At 44.7% G+C, this 23,073-nt stretch overlaps 1 protein-coding gene across 2 annotated transcripts in view; it reads right to left on the bottom strand.

Annotated features, from left to right (window-relative positions):
* Positions 1-4,904: 4,904 nt before the first annotated feature.
* Positions 4,905-23,073, bottom strand: part of Prkcb (protein kinase C beta) — a 339,260-nt gene continuing 321,091 nt past the window's right edge. Inside the window, exon 17 of one of the 2 annotated variants that reach the window (XM_031388182.1) lies at positions 4,905-5,560. In XM_031388182.1, the coding sequence (XP_031244042.1) occupies positions 5,408-5,560 (153 nt within the window). In that variant the 3' untranslated portion in view covers positions 4,905-5,407. Of the gene's footprint in view, positions 11,808-23,073 lie in introns of both variants that reach the window. The other variant, XM_031388181.1, reaches the window with a different exon arrangement.

The following is a 23,073-nucleotide window of genomic DNA, read 5'->3' as shown; positions in this document are numbered from 1 at the left end:
CACTCTGCGTTCATGTGCTATGGTGGCTCTTTGCTTCTAGCTGCAGTGGTGTCGCTCACATCTGTGCTGCAAGCAGCCTCTGAGATTGTTCTCAAACACTCTACCTCCTGGTGATCTCACCATGCCTAACGCCCCTCCCTTGAATCTATGCTGAACATACTGAATGACGTCCAAAGAGGAGAAATTTAACAGCAATGTCAGGAGACACTTTTGATGTAAGGATGCAAAGTCTATGATCTCCAAGTTGGGCATTCCCATTTGATCATTGACCCCAGAAGCCACCTTGTGTGCCCAGAGGTGGCCCTATGGGAATCTCATGAGAAACTGATGCTATTGAGAAGAATATGAGGAAGCCAAGTAATAAGACCTGGTCCCTTTGTTGAATGTCGATATAGCTGTCTCCTGAGAAGCTCTGTCAGTGCCTGACTAATACAGAAGTGGAGGCTCACAGCCATCCATTGAACTGAGCACAGGGTCCCCAATGAAGGAGCTAGAGAAAGGATCCAAGGAGCTGAAGGGGTTTGCAGCCCCATAAGAGGAACAACAATATGAACTAACTAGTACCCCCAGAGCTCCCAAGGACTAAACAACCAATCAAAGAGTACACATGGAGGGACTCATGGCTCCAGCGACAAATGTAGCAGAGGATGGCCTAGTTGGTCATTAGCCTGGAGGAGAGGCCCTTGGTCCTGTGAAGGCTCTATGCCCCAGTGTAGGGGAGTACTAGGGCCAGGAAGTGGGAGAGGGTGGGTTGGTGAGCAGGGGGATGGGGGAGGGAATAGGGGTTTTTTTTCAGGGGGGAAACCAGGAAAGGGGATAACATTTGAAATGTAAATAAAGAAAATATCTAATAAAAAAAGAGACTACAACTTTGTCCAACAGCTTACCTAAAACCCAGTAAGACTTTCAACTAGCTAAGCCCTACCAATATTCAAAGTCCACAAAAAGAGAGAGGGAATATTCATTGCATTAAAGTTTAGAGGTAGCTTGTAAAATGGCACTATCTAACTAACATAACTTGGGCCCAGGCAATTGAAGCTCCTGCCTCCTCTGTTTACCCAGACATATTGCTAGGCTCAGAAATGTACATGGGACCAGGCTAAGCCAATCAGGGTAAACCACAGACTTTCTTGTTATAGGAAACTCATATATAGTCATGTATTTTATGTGTGCTTGTGCACACGTGTATGCCACAGCATGTGTATGGATGTCAGAGGACAACTTTAGGGAGTCAGTTCTCTCCTTCCACCATGTAGGTTCATAGGATTAAGCACAGGTCACCAGAATTGAGAATGAGTACCTTTACTTACTTAGAAGATCCTTACCCAAGGACCAGACTTTCATAGGTGCCCTCTCTTGTTTTCATGAGGCACAATCCCAATAAATGAGAGACTGAGACTTCTGCAGCCATTATGTTGAGAGTAGAGAATCCTAGACTATACTGTTGGGTTCTGTGATCCTTATGCCCAGGACTGTGCCTGGACCAGCACAGGTGCCTAGTGCTCTCAGTCTATAGCAGATTGGGAAAGTTGGAGAAGCTGACAGGTAGTGGTAACCAGATCTCTCATGCAATCTTAAATGGGACACATTACATAGAAATCTATGGATTGTTATTTTCATGTATGCTGCATAGAACCACAGTTTCTCAACTTTGAAGTTGGCTTCAGCCAGTTTTCACTGGCAGGGTTTCCAAACTTCCACAAAGATGAGCTCACTGGGAGATCAATGGATTCACTATATTTGCCAATTTGCTCTACTTGGGGGGCTCCTCCAAGAGAGGGGATAGACAGACTGTAGAGTCAGGGTGTGCTTGGTGTGTGATGTGTTTACTCTTTTCTGTTACCCACCAGTCTTAGCAGCTACAAAGGCATGTGTTGCAGACTGCCACTGCACAATTCCACAAGAAAACAGAAGCATGACCCACTCAGGAATGGATGTAGTGGACTGACAAATGATTCAGTATTGTCCCACCCTGCACTGAGAAAGGAACTCCTTGTCTTACCAGCATCATTCAGAAGACATCCTCCCTCTTTCCTTCATGTTTCCTGTGCCTTTCTGTGAAAATATGGCTGCTGAGAAAAGGACATATACATTTTCCCCTATTGCCAGTGCTGAGTTAAATCAGTTAAATAGTTAAAATAAAAAACGTATTCCAAGGACCACAGGAGAGTATTGTCTGTCCTGACACCAGCCTTCTGGCTGACTTTTATTATAGTTTTCATTGAATATACTGCATTTCTTTGTAAAGATGATATTATGTCATGTGTGCATGCACACACATGCACATCTGCATATGTGAGGAGGCTAGAACTGTATTGGGTTTCCTGAAGCTGGAATTATAGACAGCTATGAGTTGCTCAGTGTGAGTGCTGTGAACCAGACTCTGCTCGTCTGGAAGAACAGCAAGTGCTTGTAACTGCTGAGGCTTCACTCTATACCAGTGTATTTCATATTTAATAATAAACATGACATGCACTGACTAAAACAAGGTTCAATGGGCACAGGAAAACAGTAAGGTCATCAAGCTCAGGCTTCACAAATGGAAAAGCTTTGAATGGCTATAGCAGTCAGGGAATAGATGGGAGGTAGTCACTGTGACAAACTCACAGTGTTCAAAGGATGCATACATTTAAAATTTAGTGTTTTTTATTTATGTGTGTATGTGTGTGTGTGCACGTATGTGTGCGTATCTGTGTGTGTGTGTGTGTGTGTGTATGTGAACATGCATGCAGAGTTCAGAGGACAGATTGTAAGAGTTCATTTTATCCTTCTGCCATGTGAGTCATGGGAATCAAGGGATTCCTTAGCTTTGACAGCAGGCAGTTTTACCTGCTGATCTATCTCACCACCTTCTCACTTTTAAAGGCAAGGTTCCAAGTAGTTCAAGTTGGCCTCAAACTTGCTATGTAGCCAAGGAGAGAATGACCTTCAGTTCCTGATCCTCCTCTGCTTTCAAAATTCTTGGATTATAGGCATGTACTACCATGCTTAATGTAGGCAATTCTGGGGATCAAATCCAGGGTCTCATGCATCAAGCATTCTACCAACCTAGCCACCCAAACCCAAGGATATAGCCATTTCTTAATTCTGTTGAATTATTTCCAAGAGGCCAGTCTGGTGCCATGCTTCACAGGCTACCGCCATGTTTTGTAGTGGGTGGGCAAAAGCACCCAGAGGCCCTCCAGCCATGTGGCCCACCCACACCACTACAATGTGCAAGGATGTGGAGAGATGGGAAAGAAAGAGAAGTGGAGCAGCTTGAGCGTTATGAAGAGAGATGGAACTGGAGATGCGAGGGCCTGAGAGGAATAGCCTGTTGTGAGTAGCCAGCCCCACCACCTGAGGCCATGGTGAAGTCATGTGGCAGATATCTGTGTCGATGTCCATGGCTCCTATTACCACTAAAGACCATGTGGTGGACATCCCTTGTCTGGGCTACCGCCTGGGACCATATTGATATCCAAGGGCTGTGCAGAGCTGGCCCCACTCCTCACTGGCTGTGGCACTCTGGAGAACTAGCCCCCACCTATCTCCAGCAGCAGCACTCAAGAGAACAGCCCTCCTCTCACTTGGGCAGCACAGTAGAGCTAGCCCTGGTGGTAGGAGCATGCATGAGCACAAGAGAGCTGATTCCACACTTATCTGCTATGAGATGCTTTAGGAGAGGTGTTGGGGGTGGATGGGAAGTGAGGAGAGTTGGGGGGGATGGCCTGCAGGGGTGATGCCTTCCCCCACCTCACCCCTGTTGCCTGTAGCAGACAGGAGAGTTAGCCTTGGGTCATTAAGAGTGGGAGAGCAGGCAGGCCCTGCACCTTGCCTGGACAGCACAGTAGATCTGGCCCTGATGGAGGGGACACAGGTGAGCTGGACCCTTGTCACTCTACCCTTCACCATCTGCAGCAGGCAGGAGAGCTGGCTCCAGAGTCATAAGAACCAGAGAGCTGGCCTCACCCCTTGCCAGCTGTAGCATTTGGGAGAGCAGGCCCTGTACCTCACCTGGGCAGCACAGTTGAGGTAGCTCTGGTGAAGTGGGTGTGAGCGAGCGAGCCCTCAGGGTGTGAAAGAGGGAGAACTGGCCCTGCCTCTTGCAAGCTGTGGCATTAGGTAAGCTAGCCTGGGCAGTGCTGAAGAGCTTGCCCTGGTGGTTGTGGGTGTGGGAGTGCTGGCTGGCTGACCCAGATTACCACCCAGGCCCAGATCTAGGGCTTTGAGTTGGCCCATCCCAACATCTCTCTCATCTATGAGCTGCTGGAACTCATGAAAGGACTGATGCTGCAGATCCAAAGCTTCATGATCTCCATGACACAGGACAACAACAAGATAATCAAGAAGAGTAAGGATCCAGTATTGGTGGTGTGGCAGAAGCCAGAGGCCTTGAACCAGACCAATGACTCATTGCAACGAACATTTGCAAGTAAAGATGTGTGGACAAAAGGGTGGACTATGGGACATACTGTGACAAGCTACAGCTTCCACAATGTTTTTTTTTTAAAAATGTTTTGTTCATTTTTTATTTTTTATTTTCTTTTGGGGAGCAGAGGTTGTATGGGCAGAAGGTGGTTATGAAGGGACTGGGAGATGGCCGGAATTGGGGTGCATGATGTAAAACTCACAAAGAATAATAAAAAGTTTTTTTTTTTTAAAAAAAAAGAAGTTTAAAAAATAGAGTTATTTCCACATGGAAAGATAAGCTCAATTGTTGCCAATTTTCTGATTTCTTTTAGCTTCCCCCAAATCTGAAAGTCCACTGAACTAATATGAAATGTTCCATTTTAAGTGTGTATAATGATTTTAATGCAAATAAAGTCGATGCTATGAAGGGCACTCGTCACACGGCAATGTCACTTTGTGTTCCTCCTATCTGTAATGTAGTATGTTTAAAAACAGACACATACACAAGAGGGTTTGCATATATGAATTCAGTTTAATCATACCAGTTCTTAAACGAAAAGTTTCCTCCAAGAGACAAGAGTTCACAGTAACTGCAAAGCTTTCACAACTTTTAAAAATACGGGTCATGCTCAGGTAGCATTCAAAGGAGACATTAGAGAGGAGCTGTAAAAACTTTGACCAGGAACATCAGCATCTGACTTTAAAAATTACAAATACTGAAGCATTTTGGTATCTGACACAGTTAAGTTTTGACACTCTGGGTTCATTGAATGAGTTTCTGGAAGTCTGGAAAATTGTACCTCTATCAGTGGGCAATGCGCTTATTCTAAACTAAACAGTTTGAAATGTAGAAAACAAACTAGCAAGCTATACATACAAAGAAAAGCCCTCTAAGACAAGCTCTCCACATGACGGATGCCAACAGAGGCATCATGAATCCTGGAAGACTGGAATTGGTAACAGACATTCAGCCTGAAGCCTTACACACAGGCTCAGCAATCGACTCTGCATTCACCTACACATTAATGACAAACTCTGGGTTAGTATACGAGAAGCCAGCAAACTCATTTTGGTCCAAGTTCATGATGAAGAGTTTGTCAGTGGGAGTCAGTTCCACAGGCTGCCTGGTGAACTCTTTGTCGAAGTTGGAGGTGTCTCGCTTGTCTCTCTGCCAAATGGAAAGCAAACACATTAAAACAGAAGCAGAAGCAGCAGGAAACATGACCAGGACATGCCAGTTACCAGAAGGCTGAGGGGAGCTCCTGAGTAGTCAGAAAGCCTTGTGCTGACAGCTTGTGGCAGCTGTATGCCTTATATCAGCTCTCAGTTCATATTGTATGCTGGCTTTGGGAGAGAAAACTTGGTGCCAATTTTCTATGAGATGAAAAGATTCATTGATTTCTTTTTCTTTTTTTCTTTTTAATTTTTTAAGAATTGTCCTAAAGAGATGTGTGTTTGTGTGGAGGGGAGTGCTATGCCTTGACTTTGAGGTGAATTACATTGGTAACTATTTCCTCTTACAGTTGCCATAGACTTAGTGAGCTCTTAGATAGAGTATCCTGGAGGGAAACAACTCAATGGCGACCCCTGTGGCCAGGAGCTGACTTTGTTTTAGAGAGAGAGAGAGAGAGAGAGAGAGAGAGAGAGAGAGAGAGAGAGAGAGAGAGAGAGAGAGAGAGAGAGAGAGAGAATGAATACTATATATACATTGCTTTCAGAAGGCAAACAGTCATGTAGGGGAAGCAGCTCAGTGTTCATTGCAAGAAACTAAACACCATCCACCTCATCCTCATGTCTGAGACTCACTGCTGACCGTAGACAGCCTAGCTGGTGCCAGAATTGTGTCAGAAGATCTGGCTCAGAGTTGGCCAGGCCGTTAGGGTCTACTTAACTCATATTTTAGATTCAGCCTCCACCCCCCAAAGAGATTGGTGAAAGCTAGGCTGTGAAATGTTGCTCAAAAGCTGAACACTAGAGTAGAATCTGGGTCTTCACTAGCCAGAGTCTCTCCAAAGATGTTGATGTGCTTCCATAAGAAACACACTACAAAGCTTAAAGCAAGATCTATGAAGGCAAGCTTGAAGAATGAAACTACTTGGTTTTTTTAGTAGCTAACCTGGCCACCCAGCCTGCATGCCTGCCTGTCTGCCTTCCTCCCTCCCTCGCTCCCTTCCTTCCTTTCTTCCTGCCTGCCCAACTGACTACATGTGTACAGGAATTGCTCACTAGTTTGAGGCAGGTTCTACCAGAGAATGTGAATGTGGGTGACTTTTTGATGTGCTGGCTTCTCCAGGGCTCCTGTAAGTCTATTAGCCCTTCCCAATCTCACATCACCTATCTGGAGGAGGCAAAGCTGATGTCCTTGTCTCCCATTGTTGGACATATGAGAAAACTAGGACACAGGTCAGTGAAGGGACTTGCCCAAGCCTTTGCAGTGAATTAGAGACTTATTTCCAGTCACATTGCAGCTGATTTTTGCCTCATTACAACTGCTCTGGATGGAGAGAAAGCTTGAAGACTGTTTTCACAGTGCCTGGAATTCCTAGCAACAGGTAGGTGCCTAGCTGAAGCCAAGGGTGTGTTACACGAGTTTGTTGGCTGATTCACTTTGGTCAATCTTAGTAAGTTAGCAAGTTTAGTGTCCTAAGGGACACTGGCTGATAAGAATTTATTTCCTGTTGCTAGGCTCTAGCCTACTTCTTTCTGGATGCTCCCCTGAGACAGGTACTTTCTACTGGAGTGTTCGAATAGGTTTATGGGACTGAGGGAGACAAATTGGCATCAGGGGGTCATCTGGAAGAGGGTAGTTATAGAAGACAAGGCTAAGGCTACTCATGAAGCTGTTTCCTACATGGTGGCTCATTTCTTGTGGTATCCTTGTCCATACTGAGTTTCTGTGGAGGACTCTAGGCTTGGGCACTCCATGGTGTTACTTTCTGCATCCAGAGGGAAGCTCCGTGCCTTCTGTCTCTTTAATACTGTTTTCTCTTTCCTGATCCTATAAGTCACATGTTTGCACCCTCTTCAGCACCTGTGCATTTTCTGCTTTGGGGAATTTGCATCGTTTTTCTCCTTTAGGGCAAGGTCCTTGTCTGTTCCTGTGCTATTGTGTTTCCAATGCTACTGAGCACACAATAGGCTGTTCATAAGTACTCATCAAATCAATAAAGAAGACTTCCTTAACGGGCTGCTTCCTTGCTTTTCCTAACTCCTGAGGCAGATTCCTCTTCACACTGAAGCAAAATGATAACAGTTATCTTCACAGCTCCTAAGGCTTATGTAAATGGAGCCAGTATGGAGTGAACTGTGTATGAGCAAGGTCTGGAAGCTACAAGGCTCTGTGTGGACAGGAGAAGGGCAGACCTGAGGGCAGAAGATAGGCAGCTCCTCTTCTGGGGTCTCTTTTTACCCAGCCATCCTTACCTGGGAGCATGTGGAAGAACTTCCCCTCCTACCAGCTCCAATTTTGGAAGCCTTTACATATATATAAATATTTGCTGTGCTTTAGTCAGCCACGTGTTCCAAATAAGATTTCCTTTTAATAGGTTCCATCTCATGAGTGGACCTTCCCAGGAAAATTCTCCAGGATTTTACCATACAATGTTGGGAGGGAAATGGGCTCCTTTGTTGTGACAATTCTTTTGGGAATTGCATCTGAAGCCACATGAGACCAAAAACACCCACTGTTAATTCCACTGGCCTGCCTTGGGCCTATCATGGTCTTTTCCTTTCTTAAAGGAGGAGATCAGCCAGAAATTACGAAATTTAAAAGAGGATTCTTGGATCCAGACATGTGATTGGTCACAGTTCACAGCAGCTTTGATTAGATTTCTCTTAGTTTTTTTTCCCTTCAGTTCTCCCAGAAGTTAAATATGGTGTGTGTGTGTGTGTGTGTGTGTGTGTGTGTGTGTGTGTGTGTGTGAAAATTTTCATCCTGTTTCAGATGGGCTAGAGGGATCAGGATGTGACCAGCAAGGGTCACATGATTTGATCAGCAGTGCTCTAAACAGGAATGATATTCCCCAAGGGCCTGCAGATAGCTGAATACTGGATGGACAATGAGAGCTGACACTGAAGAGTAAGTGATAAGTCATAAAGCCAGTTATTTCCCTTCCTCTGTAGGACACACACATCTATTCATGTTGTGGGAGCTTCTGTGGTCCGATCAAGTATGGAGCTTGTGCCATTGGCTTCCAGAAGAGTTCACCCCACCTCTCTCTTTCCCTGCGCACTGTAGTATGGGATTGCTGTAGAAATCTTGGTGGAGAGGATGCCTTCAGCTTCAAAATATGGTCTATAGAGGGACTAAGAAGCTGCGAAGACCTCCAGAAGAGGATTTTCTTAATAAGCTCAGAGATCTAGACAACAGCACACTTTCAATTACTTGTTTTATGGCCATCTTTCCACAGATGGTATGCTGGGGAAAGAGGACGGACTGCATCTTTATTATTTCTTACCAGGATCCTGACACCCAGCCTGGCACACTGTTGGTACTCAATAAATGCTACTTGAATGGATGGAGGATGCATAAATGGATGGATGCAAAAACAAATTACTTCTTTTTTGGATAAAATTTCAAAATATTTCATAGAGATCTTATATATGATTGAAACTGTTTCTTGGCTTCCTCTGATCTAGAACGCTGGTGGGAGAGGAAGCAGTGGGAGGTCTGTCTGATTCATGATCCATTACTTCCACAGAAGCTTTGACCCACCCTCATCAAGCTATGCTAAGGGAACAGACACTTAGGCTTGAGTATCTATTTCTGACAACTAAGGACCTTAAAACATAATGGTAAGAATCTGAAAATGTAGAGTGTAGTGTATATATTTACACACACACACAGACATATATATATATACTATTATCTATCTATCTATCTATCTATCTATCTATCTATCTATCTATCTATCTATCTATTCATCCATCCATCTATCTACCCATCCTTCCTTCTTACATTGTTTTCTAAGGCTATCTCCGGTCACTTGCCAATGGCCCAAGATTTCTCTATGGTTTTTATTCTGAGCATATGTCCAAGGCCTGGTGACCCACTGACCAGATAAAAGACCCTACATAATTTGCCTGGCAGTGGACACGTGGCTCAGAGACATTTGTTTTGTTACAGAACAGAGTCCTGTGTCATTGGTCAGGATACTTGTGCTTGTATCACCACTGACCAACCAAGCAGAAAATAACTTCTACTCTTCAGATACCAGTTGCCCCAAATAACAGAGTGAGGAGCGAGATTACCCTGGTCTCTTTCAGTAGCTAACATTGTAAGATTGTCAGTTAGGACAACAAGCTTGCTTCACATGATCTAGCAGGGCATGACCTAAGCTTAAAGCTGAGTTGCTAAGAAGCCAGGAAAAAATGAACTATAAGGGTCTTTGCCTCAGAAGAACCCGAAGGCATAGTCTTCTAAAGGATGAGGAGGTATACTTCAAGGACACTGTCCCTTTGGAAGTCTCTGTGTGATCTCTCAGAAGCACTGGAGGACCCAGACATCTTTTGGCCTGTGATAAGAATTCTCCTCAAGACTGCATGCAAGGAGCAGGGTGCTAAGATGTAGGCAAGGGTAAGGGGCCACCTGCTGTGCCCATCTGTTCAGGGAGAAATGAAGTCTCTCCTGCTCCAAGGGCTCCCTTGGACTTCTGGGAGCTCAGTGAGGTGCTTGCTCAAGATTTGTAAGAGTGGTGATTCTGATGAGAAGCTTAAGAGCCTTGGGAATGTTCCTACCTTGATTCTGATGGGAATGTGGTCTCTGAAGTCTGATGGTGTGGGAGGCTCCATCCTGTTTATCCCACCCCATTTCAGAACATCAGGTATCCCTGAATAGTCTCTAGCCCCTACTCTCTGGCTGTTTAATGCTGAGGCTATTAAAGATCCAGCTTTAGCCCCTTTCTCTGGAGTTCCTTCTTAGACCCTACTCTGTAGTCTGGGTCCTCATTGTTCAAAAAGGACAGTTTTCTTTGAAATAGGATTTCTTTTCTCTCTCTCTCTCTCTCTCTCTCTCTCTCTCTCTCTCTCTCTCTCTCTCTCTCTCTCATTGTATCTTGATGCTAGGAGAAAAATATCAGAACATATACTGAAGAGCAAATAAACATTCCCACAAACATCTTGCAAAATGACATCATACTGAAGAATGCACCCATCATGGTTTGGAGAGATGGTGTCTTTCTCAAAGCACACAATTACTTCTCCAATACCAGTGGGACATCTAGACAAATCCCCTCCCCATGGGCACAAGTCTGCTGGGTTCCATAGCCATCTTCTTGGTTGAACAAAGCAGGCCATTACGGTTAATAACATCTGGACACAGATTTTAAAGCATGTGTAACAAAGTGAGTATTTTTTTCTTTTTCTTTTTTCTTTTTTTTTCTTTTTTCTTTTTTTTTCTTTTTTCTTTTTTTGCATTTCAATGATGACAGAAATAAAAAGGCAAGTAACATTTGAAATGTAATGTAGAATCAGGGTCCTTTGGGACCTGGCTAGAGTGACCATGTGGTTCCAGGAACAGTGCCAAATGTCCTTCTTGAGTAGTTTGGAGGATGAGGGTACCGCTATCAGACATACAGTATTAGAAAATACGGCAAGGTGACAGCACCCAAGCTGGTTGCCTTTTGACCCTGGAAGTGCTTTTAGATGGAAACTTGTCTAAAAGCGCATTCCTTTTTTTTTTTTTTTTTTTTCTGGACTTAGATAATCTTCTTAACACTGAGTTAAAAAAATAAAAATAAAATTTTATTTTTAGCATGTTCTTTTCAAAGCTCGACTGCCTCCAGAACAGGCAGCGTGGAGGGATTCCCTCTAGGGCAAAGCAGCCATATACTTGGATTCAAGCCAAGCTCCCAGCCTGGAAAGTGGAAGGATACTGCTAGCATTTGGTATATCTATCCATTTTGTAGGGAGGACGTAGACTGGAGGATCGGGGTAAAGATGGCAGTGCAGAGGACCAGGGAGAAAAGCAAGCATTTTCTCTCCCATGGGAGCCTGTGAGCTGACATGCTAGGAACACACATAGTAGGACTCTGAGCGTGTCTCGATTATGCAGCACTTTCTACATGCCACCTGCATAATTCCATGTCCTCGAGATGCTCCAAACTACTTGAGGACATTTGGGTTCTGAAACATGGCCACTCTAGCCTCATCAGAAAAGAAAACACGGATGTAACTCGGCAATGAAAAAGAAAAAATGTCACCATGATAGCTGTTGCGCTTGAATGACAGAAATGAAGGACGGAGGTCTACGGATCTACTTAGCTCTTGACTTCAGGTTTTAAAAATTCAGAGTTAACAAAGGAAAATCCTTCGAATTCTGATTGGTCAATATTCCTGATGACTTCCTGGTCAGGAGGTGTTAGGACTGGTGGATGGCGGGTGAAAAACCGGTCGAAGTTTTCAGCGTTTCGCCCACACTATGAGAGGGGGAGAAAAGAACTTGTGGTGGGTGGGAAAAACAAAACCAAAACAAAACCAAAAGCCAAAATAAATCAGAACTGAACAGAACCGGGTGTGGTTTTCCTCCAATCCCTTCCCTTCCAGAAATGCAGAGAGGCTGTTTCAATGATCCAGAATGAGAGCAATGTAAAATGCAAAATTCTCATGACCTTTGCTACGCGACCTTGGGCTCCCAGCCTTTGGGTGCTGAAGCTCTCAGGTCACTCCTGGTTTCCTTTTGGGAAGTCAGGAAATGTATGCCAAAGGCATGAGGAGGTGGGGCTAGCAGCATGTGGCATGTCCCCACCGCGTCACCCACCCCCAATGAGTCAGACAAGACCATCTGTTGAAAGGCATGGGATTAAGGTACTTCTCACCTTTAATGGGTGTCAGATGTCAAATAATGACCCATTCATACATCACCTGGTATACTCAATATTTATAGCAGCAGATCCCTTAAAGTGTCACCCTGCTACTCTTGATCAGGAGCCTTGGGTACCTCTAGCTCAACAAGAATATAGTTTTCAACCATCAGCCAGTGGAGGCAGAACCCCAACACAAGATCTCAGTGTCCCCACAACGTCCCGGAGAGCTGGATTAATCATTGATCCTGAATTACAAGGTTCCAGAAGGGAAAATCAATCACTCTCTCTCCAAGTAGGGAGACCTGGTATGGGAGGAAATTCGTATGCACACGCTAAATTCCTGCCTAAGGAAAGGAGATGAGTTACTACGTCGGTGTTCTTGTTCTTGTTGCTCTCCGGGATAGCCCACATGCTCAGATACCCTCAGGATTCTAGTGTCCACAGGAGGTGTTATGGTTTGAATGAGCAGTGTCTCCCATGTGTGTGAGGGTTCGGACACTTGTTCCTCAGCTGACGACGCTCTTTTGGAAATTGCGCTATGCTCAGGAGGCGGAGCTTTGCTGGAGGAAGTGAGTTACCAGATGCGAGCCTTGAGGTGTCACACGCTGGCTGGCCATACTTCCTGAGTGCTCACTGCTTCCCGGCCGGCTGCTGACACATTGTGACCAGCCATCTCAGACTCCTGCTGCTTACCAGGTGTATTTGATCGCAAGGACGAGGAACGTAAGTTATGCAGGAGGCAACCTCAACCTAATGCTATTACAGTAGTAGTCATAATAATGGTAGGTGATCTGTATGGTGAGTTTGCTACCGCTGGGCACCCAGCAGAAGACGTCACCCATAGGATCTCCTTTAACCCTCTCAAAGGCCTTATGGAGTGTATCAATCTTTGGGATTGTGGCTTAGTAAGTGGAAGTGGGTCACTGGGGGCAGGCCTTGAAAATGATATCCACTTTTGCTTAGGCCTCCATGCTCTGTCTCCAGCCCACCGTGATGTGACCAGCTGCCTTACACTGATGCTGCCATGTCTTCCACATCAAGGTGAACCAATATCCTCAGAAACTGTGGATCAAAGCAGACCTTTCTTCCCTTAAACTGCACCCACCAGGGATTTATCATGGTTTCAAAAAAAAAAGTAACTAATATAAATATTATCTCCCATTTCACAGATGAGGAAACTAAGGCCAGGAAGTCATCTGCTCAAGGTCAAACCACTAGCAATCATGATGCAGGAGGTGGAGTTGTATCCACCTACTCTCAGAGCCAGGGTCTGTCTCCACATTTACAAATACAGCTGATGGATAGGAAGTGATAGACTGAGAAGTGGGGTGGGGGTGAAATTGTGGTGTTGGGGTCTCTGCTCTGATTGACCGAGAATGTTGTCCTCTCAACAGCAGGGACAGGACGTGAGAAAACTCAGAAAGATGGTGATTCCCATTTTGGGATATCATGGTTTTGAGAGGCCAGTGCCCATCTAGCTCAGAACCAGGGGGAGTCAGGAGTTGTGGGGCTCAAGGGAGAGACCTTGAAAAAAGCCTTTCAAAAATGTCCCACTGAGGAAGAAGGAGTGGACAGTAACAAGAATGACCACCAGCCACTTCCCATGCAGCTGGCTTTGTTCATGGTACCTTTTAAACTCACATAACAGTCCGTCGACACACGGATTTTATTCCCATCTGCCAGTGATTAAAGTTCCCTCAACACTGTCTTAGAGCAAGCAAGGGAACCAGGAGAGAGTACCTCAGATATGCTAAGGACTGAGAGAAGCCACAGGCAGATGTACCGTCCTATTGGAAATACCTCTAGAAAGTTGAGCAGGAAAGTTTGCTGAAAAGGAACCACTGAATTTGGCCTCTGAGAGTGCACAGAAGGGACACAGGAGACTGCCACTGAGCTCCTGTCACCAGGAGAGTGGAGTCTCTCCAGAAAGCCTTAGCAAAAGGGATGGGATGGATACTCTCAGGAAGCCACAGCTGAACAGAAGAGAACTCCAGGTTCTGTACCCTGCAACAGGGATCAGAACCTTGGCATCTTATTGCTCGCTCACTGGCTGTACAACTCCAAGGACATTCCCTCTTGTATAACACAGGGACCAATTCGGGGTTGTGATGATAACAACATGAAGTGACGTGTGTGACAAGGGCCTAGAATTGTTGTTCCTTGTTTTCCGTTGTGAAGCATTACCGCAGCGCACGCTTCTGACGGGGGTTAGTTCTCAGCTACTCAAGTTTTAAATCCCAGACACAGGCTTGAGTTTTAAAGTTGTTGTTAAGCTTACAGACATACATGTGAGGCTGGAAGACAGAGACTCAGTTGCTAACGAGCTTGTCACTCCAGCATGAGGGTCTGAGCGCTATACCCAAGCACCTACATGAAAATCCAGGCAAAGTGGAGGGTGCCTGTCATCTCAACTCTAGCAAGGTGAAGATAGAAGGATTCTTGGGGCTTACTGGCCAGCCTGCTTCAAAAAACAGAATGGGAAGCAGTTCAGGAAGACACCCTGCTAGGTCAACCTTTGATCTCTATGTCCACATGCATACATGCTCTACGTGCACCAAAGCATACCCCCCCACTCTACACTCGCACACACACACACACACACACACACACACACCACAAATGCATATCAACTTTAATAGAGGAATAATATCACCATCATGAAAGTGTATCTTGTATTCACTCCTGCTATGGGAAATTTAAAGGCACAAACTTGATAAGAGTATGCTCATGAAAAGGCAAATTTCACTTGACACAAAGATATGAACATAAGAAAGTTGCAGAAAAAAAGCTTAAATAAATGTATGATTTGAGAGTGGGAAAGGCATTTCAAAAGGTTCAAAACCAAGAAGAAAGAAAGAAAATTCTTTCTAATGAAAGAACATTCAACAAAGAAACATCCTATCTGATGATATTAAAAACTGAATGCATATGTGAAGTTAAAAAAAAAAAAAGAAAAAAAAACAAGCCTAAAGGTTAATAGCAAATTAATTAAAATGTACTTGTGATGCCAGCTACCGAAAGGGGCTCTTTAACTTGTAAATATGAATTATAAGTTAAGTGATTATGTGCTAGGAAGAAAAAGATAGCCCAGAGGAAAGTTATATAAAGGCAAAAATTAAATTCTTTCTTTCTTCTCCTTTTCAGGTTCAGAGAATTGAACTTAGGGTTCCAGATACACAAGAGCACTCTCCCATTGATCTATATTTATAGCCTCAGAAATTTATTTTTGTAAAGACATATACTTGTTTTAAATTAGGTACATGTGTGGCAGGTATGTGCCCTTAAGTGCAGGTGCCTAGGGAGGCCAGACGGGGAGTCAGATCTCCTGGGGCTGGAGGCACAGGCTACCTGATATGTACACTGGGAACAGAACTTGGGTCTTCTACAAGAGCAACACTGTGCTCTTAACCACTAAACTAGCTTTCTAGCGACCGGGAGGAAACTACTTTTAAAGAGTCAAAATATACAAAAGGTGCTCAAATGTCACTCATCCTTAAGGAAATGGCCTCTGAGCATGTGCTTTGTGAAGCAAATAAAGAGCAGTGTCAGCTGGATGTCTCAGACAAACGAAAAAGCACTGAAGGCAGAGGCAGTGTATGTGCAAATGTCCTGAGGCAGGGATGTGCTTGCCATCATCCTCAGTGAGGACAGAGTGGGAGCAGCATGACCAAGGGGTAAGGAGGGGCGGGAGAGGTCACAGAGTGGGACAGGAGCCAGAGCATGATCCTCATGGCCACGCAAGGTCAGTGGATTTCCATCCCAGCTTGATAAGCTCTAAGTGACATGACAGTTGTGTTTAAGTCAGATCGCCAGTGTTGTCTACAAAAGGCTGTATGGGACAGGGGTGACAATGGAAACAGCCCAGGTAGGAGATTGTTGTAACAGCTGGCTGAGAAAGGAAGGGGGCTGGCGGGAAGATGCATTTGGACTTAGCTGTAACTCATTTGCATCTAGTGTTGACAGGATCTGAAGGAGGAAAGAGAGAAAGAGGAGCTGGTGGTTTTGAGTCTCTAACTTTAGCTGCTTGGAGAGAGGGGACCACTAAGGGCCGGATGTATTTGCAGGGAATGGGATCGAATCCTCGTTTTTTAACCTCATGGTAAGTTGGAGATTACAGTGTCGGTGCCAAGGAGGATGGTGGGGATGCAGTGTGGAATGAAGGTGTCTGGGGGCTAGATTGGCACCAGGTACTGAATGAGAACAACTACGGTTGTCCAGAGGGGAGAAAGAGTAGGCAGGGCTGTGAGCAAATGGAAGTTCACTGGTGGAAGACGATTTCTTAAGAGATTTCTGCTGCTGTTTTCCTTTGGCTTGGATGTGAAGACCCAAAGGAGCCAACACTGGAAACCTATTAGCTGAGACACCTAGAGTCTTCAGGAGCTGTTTTTCTTAAAAACCATCCACTTCCCATCCCCACTAGGAGGAAGGCTGCTGATTTGCAGGGCTCCCCGGGGGCTGTGAAAGGAGCTGAGAAACAGCTTCTAGCAGTTCTGCACCCCTTCACCCCCACCCCTTCCGAGAACAATGAAATCTTTAAGTGAGATAGCACAGAGGAGATGCTGGAGGCAGGGGTTAAGCAAGGGGGCAAAGCTGCTGCGGAGCGTGATTTCCCTGCTAATAAGCAGCTTACGGGGCTGGCAGATTACAGCATCCCTGTTAAGTGTTTCTATGTTTTTCAAATGGAGCTGTCACTGTCCATTAGTTTCAGGGGCGCTCCCTAAATGGAGACGTCAGCCCTTGGGAGGCAGAGCCTGGGATCTGTTCCTTGCCTGCTGTGTCCTTGGAGAGAATGGGCAGCTCGGTGGCTGAGATCTAATTATCAATGTAGTCTGGACCACACCTGCCTCCCTGACTACCCTGGGTAGATACTCTAGCCTCATTTAGCAACTGGCAGCAAATTCAATCTCCCTGTCTTCAGAGTACACCATAGGGGCTGCTGGCACAGGGACAGGGGATGAAGCCAACTAGTGTATTTAAATCACAGGCACCTATTCCAGGGGCAGAGTGAGCAGTTTTGCCTGATGGAACCATGCTCATTCGTGGATCTACACACCTAGATAGAAAAGCTGATCTCTGAGCTGTTACAAAGGAGCCGTGCCCATCCCCTTCTGGCTTCTGTGTCATTAGGTTGCCAACAGCTCTGAGTGTGGCCCCTGAGTGTGGGGCTGGAGTATTGCTCAGCAGTAAAGCATGCACTGCTCATGCAAAGAAGCCTGGGTTCTACCACATGATGAAAACAAATAGTTATGGTATTTGCTCGGTTGGTTATGCCCATCATAAGGATCATTCAAAATGCCAAGACACAATAGAACCCAGGTCCTTATTTCAGGAGCCACCTGCTTGGGGTTTGCCTGAAATGGTAGGTAACACCAAGCTTTCTATAAGTGCTTTTGTCATTTATCTTATAAATTAGAGATAGTGAAAGATTAATACACAATGATAAAACAGATAAATTATAACGATATGTTTGCACTGAAAGTTTTTTCCCCCTGATATCCTAATGGTTTTGGATACAGTTGTCAGTGTGTAACAAAAGGAAACCGCGGATCTTGGGAATAAGCCTTTTTCTTGCTTTATTTCAAATGCCTCCCACTGCCCAAATTCCACACTCCTTTTGTTTGTCTGTTTTGTTTTTGAAACAGGATCTCACAGTGTAGCCCTGTTTGCCTGGAACTCACTCTTTAGGCCAGGCTAGCCTTGAACTCACAGAGATCTGCCTGCCCCTGCCTTCTATATGCTGTGATTAAAGGTGTGCACCACCATACCTGGTCTCAAATCCACTCTCTTCAGATGGCTTTCTACAGGGACTTGCCAGTCTTCTGGTCTATTGCCCCTGTGCTGTTACCCACCAGCCTATACCATTCTAGAGCCAAACTGGGCTGTTTCTGTTCCTAGGATGCTCATATGAATCTCTCACCTCCACCTTCATCCAGGATGGTTCCTCTACCCAGAACCTGTGCCTTCCACCTGCCTCACCTCACCCCACTGGTTTCTACACATCCTGCCTCCTGAAGGGAATTACTTCCTGTAAGGCATACCATGGTCTCTTCTATGTTCCTATAGTACATGTGGACACAGGATGTTAACCCAAGAATCATTATAGTAAGAAGAAGAGGAGGAGAAGAAGGTGGAAGAGGAGCTGGAGGAGGAGGTGGAGGAGAAGGAGAAGGAAGAAGAGAAGAAGAAGGAGGAAGAGGAGGAGGAGGAAGAGGAGAAAGAAGGAGGAGGAGGAGGAGGAGGAAGAGAAGAAGAAAAAGAAGAAGGAGGATGAGGATGAGGATGAGGATGAGGAGGAAAAAGAGGAGGAGGAGGAGGAGGAGGAGGAGGAGGAGGAGGAGGAGGAGAATCTTCTATTAACGAATAGGGAAAACAGTTAAATAAATAACACATCTATTTGATTAGATGCAAAATTAAAAGAATTATCTCACCATGCAAAATTAAAAGAAGAATATCTCACAGTATCACGTTCTATATAATCTCTAAAAGCACATAATGTGCCTTTGTTTTCTATATATTGCAGTATGCGTGACAATCAAAAGCCTGTTTGAGACAGGGCCTCCTTATTGCTGTCTCCTGTGTGTCTCAGCTGCCCTGAGCATTTCTGGGGTTTTCCTGTCTCTAGCCACCTTCTCTAGTTTTATAGGGACTCCGGGGCTTCAAACTCTATCCCTTAGCTGTCCCGGAAGAGTCACCCACTGAACCACCTCTCTAGCCTGAGAAAGGTCATCCATGTTTGTTTTGTTTTCGTTTTCTTTTTTGTCTCTCTGTCTGTCTGGTCTTCAAGCCAGGGCTTCTCTGTGTAGCCCTGGCTGGAACTCACTCTGTAGACCAGGCTAACCTTAAACTCAGAGATCTACCTGCCTCTGCCTCCTAAGTGCTGGGGTTGAACTCAGGTGCCACCATTGCCCAGCTTGTTTTTTTTTTTTTTCTTAATTTTAACTTAAAAATAGCATGCTTTGCTCTGTTTTCCTCCAAGGATGTTTAAATGCCACCTCCTCAGAGAAGCTGTTCTCTGTCTCCTCCAAATCAGGTAGCTCCTGTATCCTCTTGTCTTGATATTCCCCACCAGGACATCCTGTTCTGTGTGATCAGCCAAACATAGTATATCAATATGCCCCACACGTTCAGCCATTTATTCCACTATTCCACTATTCCCTCTATTCCACTATTTCCTCTATTCCCAGCTGGTATATAAGATCCACAAAGGCATACTCTCTTTTTGTTGTTGTTCAACACTCCATTTCAAAGGCTTAGAAAAGGCACCCAGGACTACTGAAAGGACCCAAAATGGTCTGTTATGGTGAACTGGGTATGGTACAGAGCACCGCCAAGCATCCTGTCTCTTTAATCCACCGATAGCTCCATGAAGTGCTCATTGTACCCATACAGGAATGGGTTGACAGGGCTGAAGTGTCTGGTTTGTTCCCACAGGTGACAGACTCAGCCCCTTCTACCAGTCACCTCCCTTTGTAAAAACAAACTTCTAAAAAATCACCAAGAGAAACAAAATCTAGTGCAATTCTACAATCCTGGCCTCTCCCACCCTGCTCTGTGTGTAGTATGTACATGTGTGTCTATTTGTCAGTGGGTTACACACGCCTGTGGGGTTGCACACTGGGTAAGTACGTGGAGAGGTAAGAAGACAACTTTTGGTTTTTTCCCGGTTCCTGAGACAAGGTTTGTTTCTGAACTGAAGCTCGTCATTATTTTGGCTAGCCTGGCCAGCAGCTAGCTGTCAGGATCTGCCTGACTCCCCTCTGAGAGACATTAATATGACCCTAATGGTGAACTTTGTTAACCTGTCTTTTATGTGGGTGCCAAGGACTCTATCTCAGGTCCCCAGGTCCTTAGTCTAAACCACTGTGCCATTTCCCAGGCTCCAGACTCTAATCTCCCACTAAGTGACTGCTTTGGCTGTGTTCCGGATGTCTAGGTAAAGAACTGATGGGTGTTTTTTATTCCTTAAACATTTTCCATGTTGGCAAAGACTCTACTTCTCTCCTGTATTCCTCAACTGTTCATTCAAGTTCACATCGCCACTCAAAATAAACTCTCATCACGCCTATTCTTTCTATTTGTCTGCCTTTAAAGATTCAATTCCCACCAATCTATGAGATAGGCAGGGAAAAGAATTATCTGGCCTCAGCAGGAAAATTGAAAAGTTGACAATGTATGCAGGGTTTCATGGAGTAAATCAGGAGAGGCAAGATCAGGAGATTCTTTGGTTCAGTTACAGGCTTCCTGTAGCACCCCCACTATTCCAGAGCATGCACATAGCATGGCTTTGTAATCTGAGATGACCTGAGAACCAACCCCAGCTTCACCATTCCCAGGGACATGACCTGCATGCAAGTTAGCTAAATTCCCAACACACACTTGTTCTAGATGCATTTACTTCGTAAGTGAAGCGACCCGGGGTGAGGGGATGATTCAGACTCTGGATAGAAGACTTCATTTTTAATGATGCTATCATAGTATGATCATTAACAAGATTCACTGTTAGGGTCATGCTATTTATTAAAGTTGGCCGTCATTCTTGTGAAGTTTATTACCAAGCTTAAAAGGAAGCTTTGTACTTGAAAGTTGTATATAGGTTCAAAGGAAGACAGTGGTTGGATGTGACTTCATGTATAAAATACAAAGACTCATTTTGTTTTGAAGCTAGGTAGTAATCTGAAATAGTTATTATGCCTCTCAGAATGAGGTAGTTGGACCCTGCCCTTGACATTCTTCTGTTGATTAATTCTTTAGAATCTTAATAATTGTTTTTCCAAATTCTAAGAAGATGAAACAGAAAACTTGTTAAGAAAAAAAAATGAAAGTGTAATCAAAATATTAGAATAAAAGTCACTGCCATTGTTTTTATGTGCATCCAATATTTAGCACAGCAACCAATAGCCAAGGGCTATTAACTCTGTTCCGGATGGTGGGCATATGGGATGGGCATGGTGTGCTCTGGCTAGTGTGGGTCTCAGAAGCTCTGCCACAACCTGCCCAATACAGAAAATTCCACTCCAGTTAGTCATGAGCACAATAAGAAACTGACATTTAAACCCTGAGGTCCAAGCCTGGTGAGGTATGGGGGTCTATAAGGTATGGAAGGATCTGTGAGGTATGGGGGGGAGTCTGTGATATATGGGGAGACTGTGGGGTGTAGGGAGTCTTGAGGTATGGAGGCTGTGATGAATGGAAGGGCTGTAAGGTATAAAGAGACTGTCAGGTATGAGGTGTGAAGATTGGGGGCCTGTGAAATATGAAAGTACTGTGAGGTATGAGAGTACTGTCAGGTATGTGGGTATGAAGACTAGGGCCTGTGAAGTAATGAGGGGCTTGAGGTATAGGGGCAGTGAGGTATGAGGGTGAGGTATGGTGGGGCTGTGATGTACAGAAGAGCTGCAAGGTTCAAGCAGGACCTAGGACTTCAGTTAGAGATTAGTGGAGAAGATGCATGCTCAGACAAGAAGGATTCATTTCCAGTCCCAGCGAGACTCAGTCCCTTGAAAAGACATTTCAAGCAGGTAACACACCACTTCTTGAGTTATTCTGGAAATGGATTTAGGGAGGGAACTACTTTGAGGTTGTTTTTAAGAATATGCACTGTGTAAATAAATAAAAAATGGGCTTTGCTGTTTCCCTTTCCTGGTCTTGGGATAATTTAATTCTCCAAATTCTACTGTCAGTGGACACAGCTTCTCATGGAGTCCGAGCTCTTACAAGGAGTAGCTGGGGAGTCAGGAGACCCAGTAAACACTGCTTCATACAAGCAGGAAGTGGGACCTTAAAAGGAGGAGACCTAGGGGCTAGATAAGTTGATATAGTGCTTGCTAGGCAAGCATTAGGACCTGAATTCAATCTCCAGAACTCATGTAAAAAGCCTGGCACAGTCACACACACTTGTAATTCAGTACTGGAGACAGGCACATTGCTGGGGCTCACTGGTCAGCTCTAGGCAAGTGAGAGACACCCTCCAAACCAAATAAATATAAATAAACATGCAACAAATGGATAGATAGAGTCTGAGGAAAGACATCTACATTCTACAGCTTCTCTGCACTCAGGCATTCGCACATATATATGCATTAGTACACACACACACACACACATACACACACACACACACACACACACACGCATGGAGTAGAGAGATTCTGCATTTAGCTTGCAGATAGACAGTTGCCCCTTCAAATCCACTATGGGTCAGTTCTAAATATCTTTTTGGTTCCTTAAGCACCTTGGTTCTTGGATGCTGCAGTTACTTATAGAGAATGTGGGCATAACCTATGTACATATTATATGAATCAGAAGACTTAGGGTACCGAACATAATGTAAACGCTGTGCAAGAAGTTATTATCCTGCTCTATTTGGGGGATAATGCAATGGTTGTGTTCTAACATGTTCTACAGAGACACAAAATTTAATTTCTTAAAAATGACCATCCATGGTTGGTTGAATCCAAAATATAGAACCTGGGGACAGAAAAGGTCCACAGTACTCATTAGAAGAAAAAAGCAGAGTTCGGTGTGTAGATAAGTGTCAACTCCAGGACAAAGAGATTGAAGGAAAGAACAGAAGTGGTCCCTATTTAGATGGGATTAGAAGTGGGATTCTGAGCTTTTATCTAGGTTGGCATCTTAATTGGATAGCTTTTGAAAAATCAACAAGATTCAACTATTTTCAAAAATAATTGATCTCCATTTTATGTGCATTGGTGTTTTGTCTGCATGTCTGTGGAAAGGTGTTGGAGCTTGGATTTACAGACAGTTGTGAGCTGCCATGTGGGTGCTGGGATTTGAACCTGGGTCCTCTGGAAGAGCAATCAGTGCACTCAATCACTTAGCCATTTCTCCAGCCCTAAGATTCAACAATTGTGTGTGTGTG

This window comes from Mastomys coucha, unplaced genomic scaffold, assembly GCF_008632895.1.
Source record: "Mastomys coucha isolate ucsf_1 unplaced genomic scaffold, UCSF_Mcou_1 pScaffold21, whole genome shotgun sequence".
Classification (NCBI taxonomy): domain Eukaryota; kingdom Metazoa; phylum Chordata; class Mammalia; order Rodentia; family Muridae; genus Mastomys; species Mastomys coucha.
This window is presented reverse-complemented; position numbering and strand designations above follow the sequence as displayed.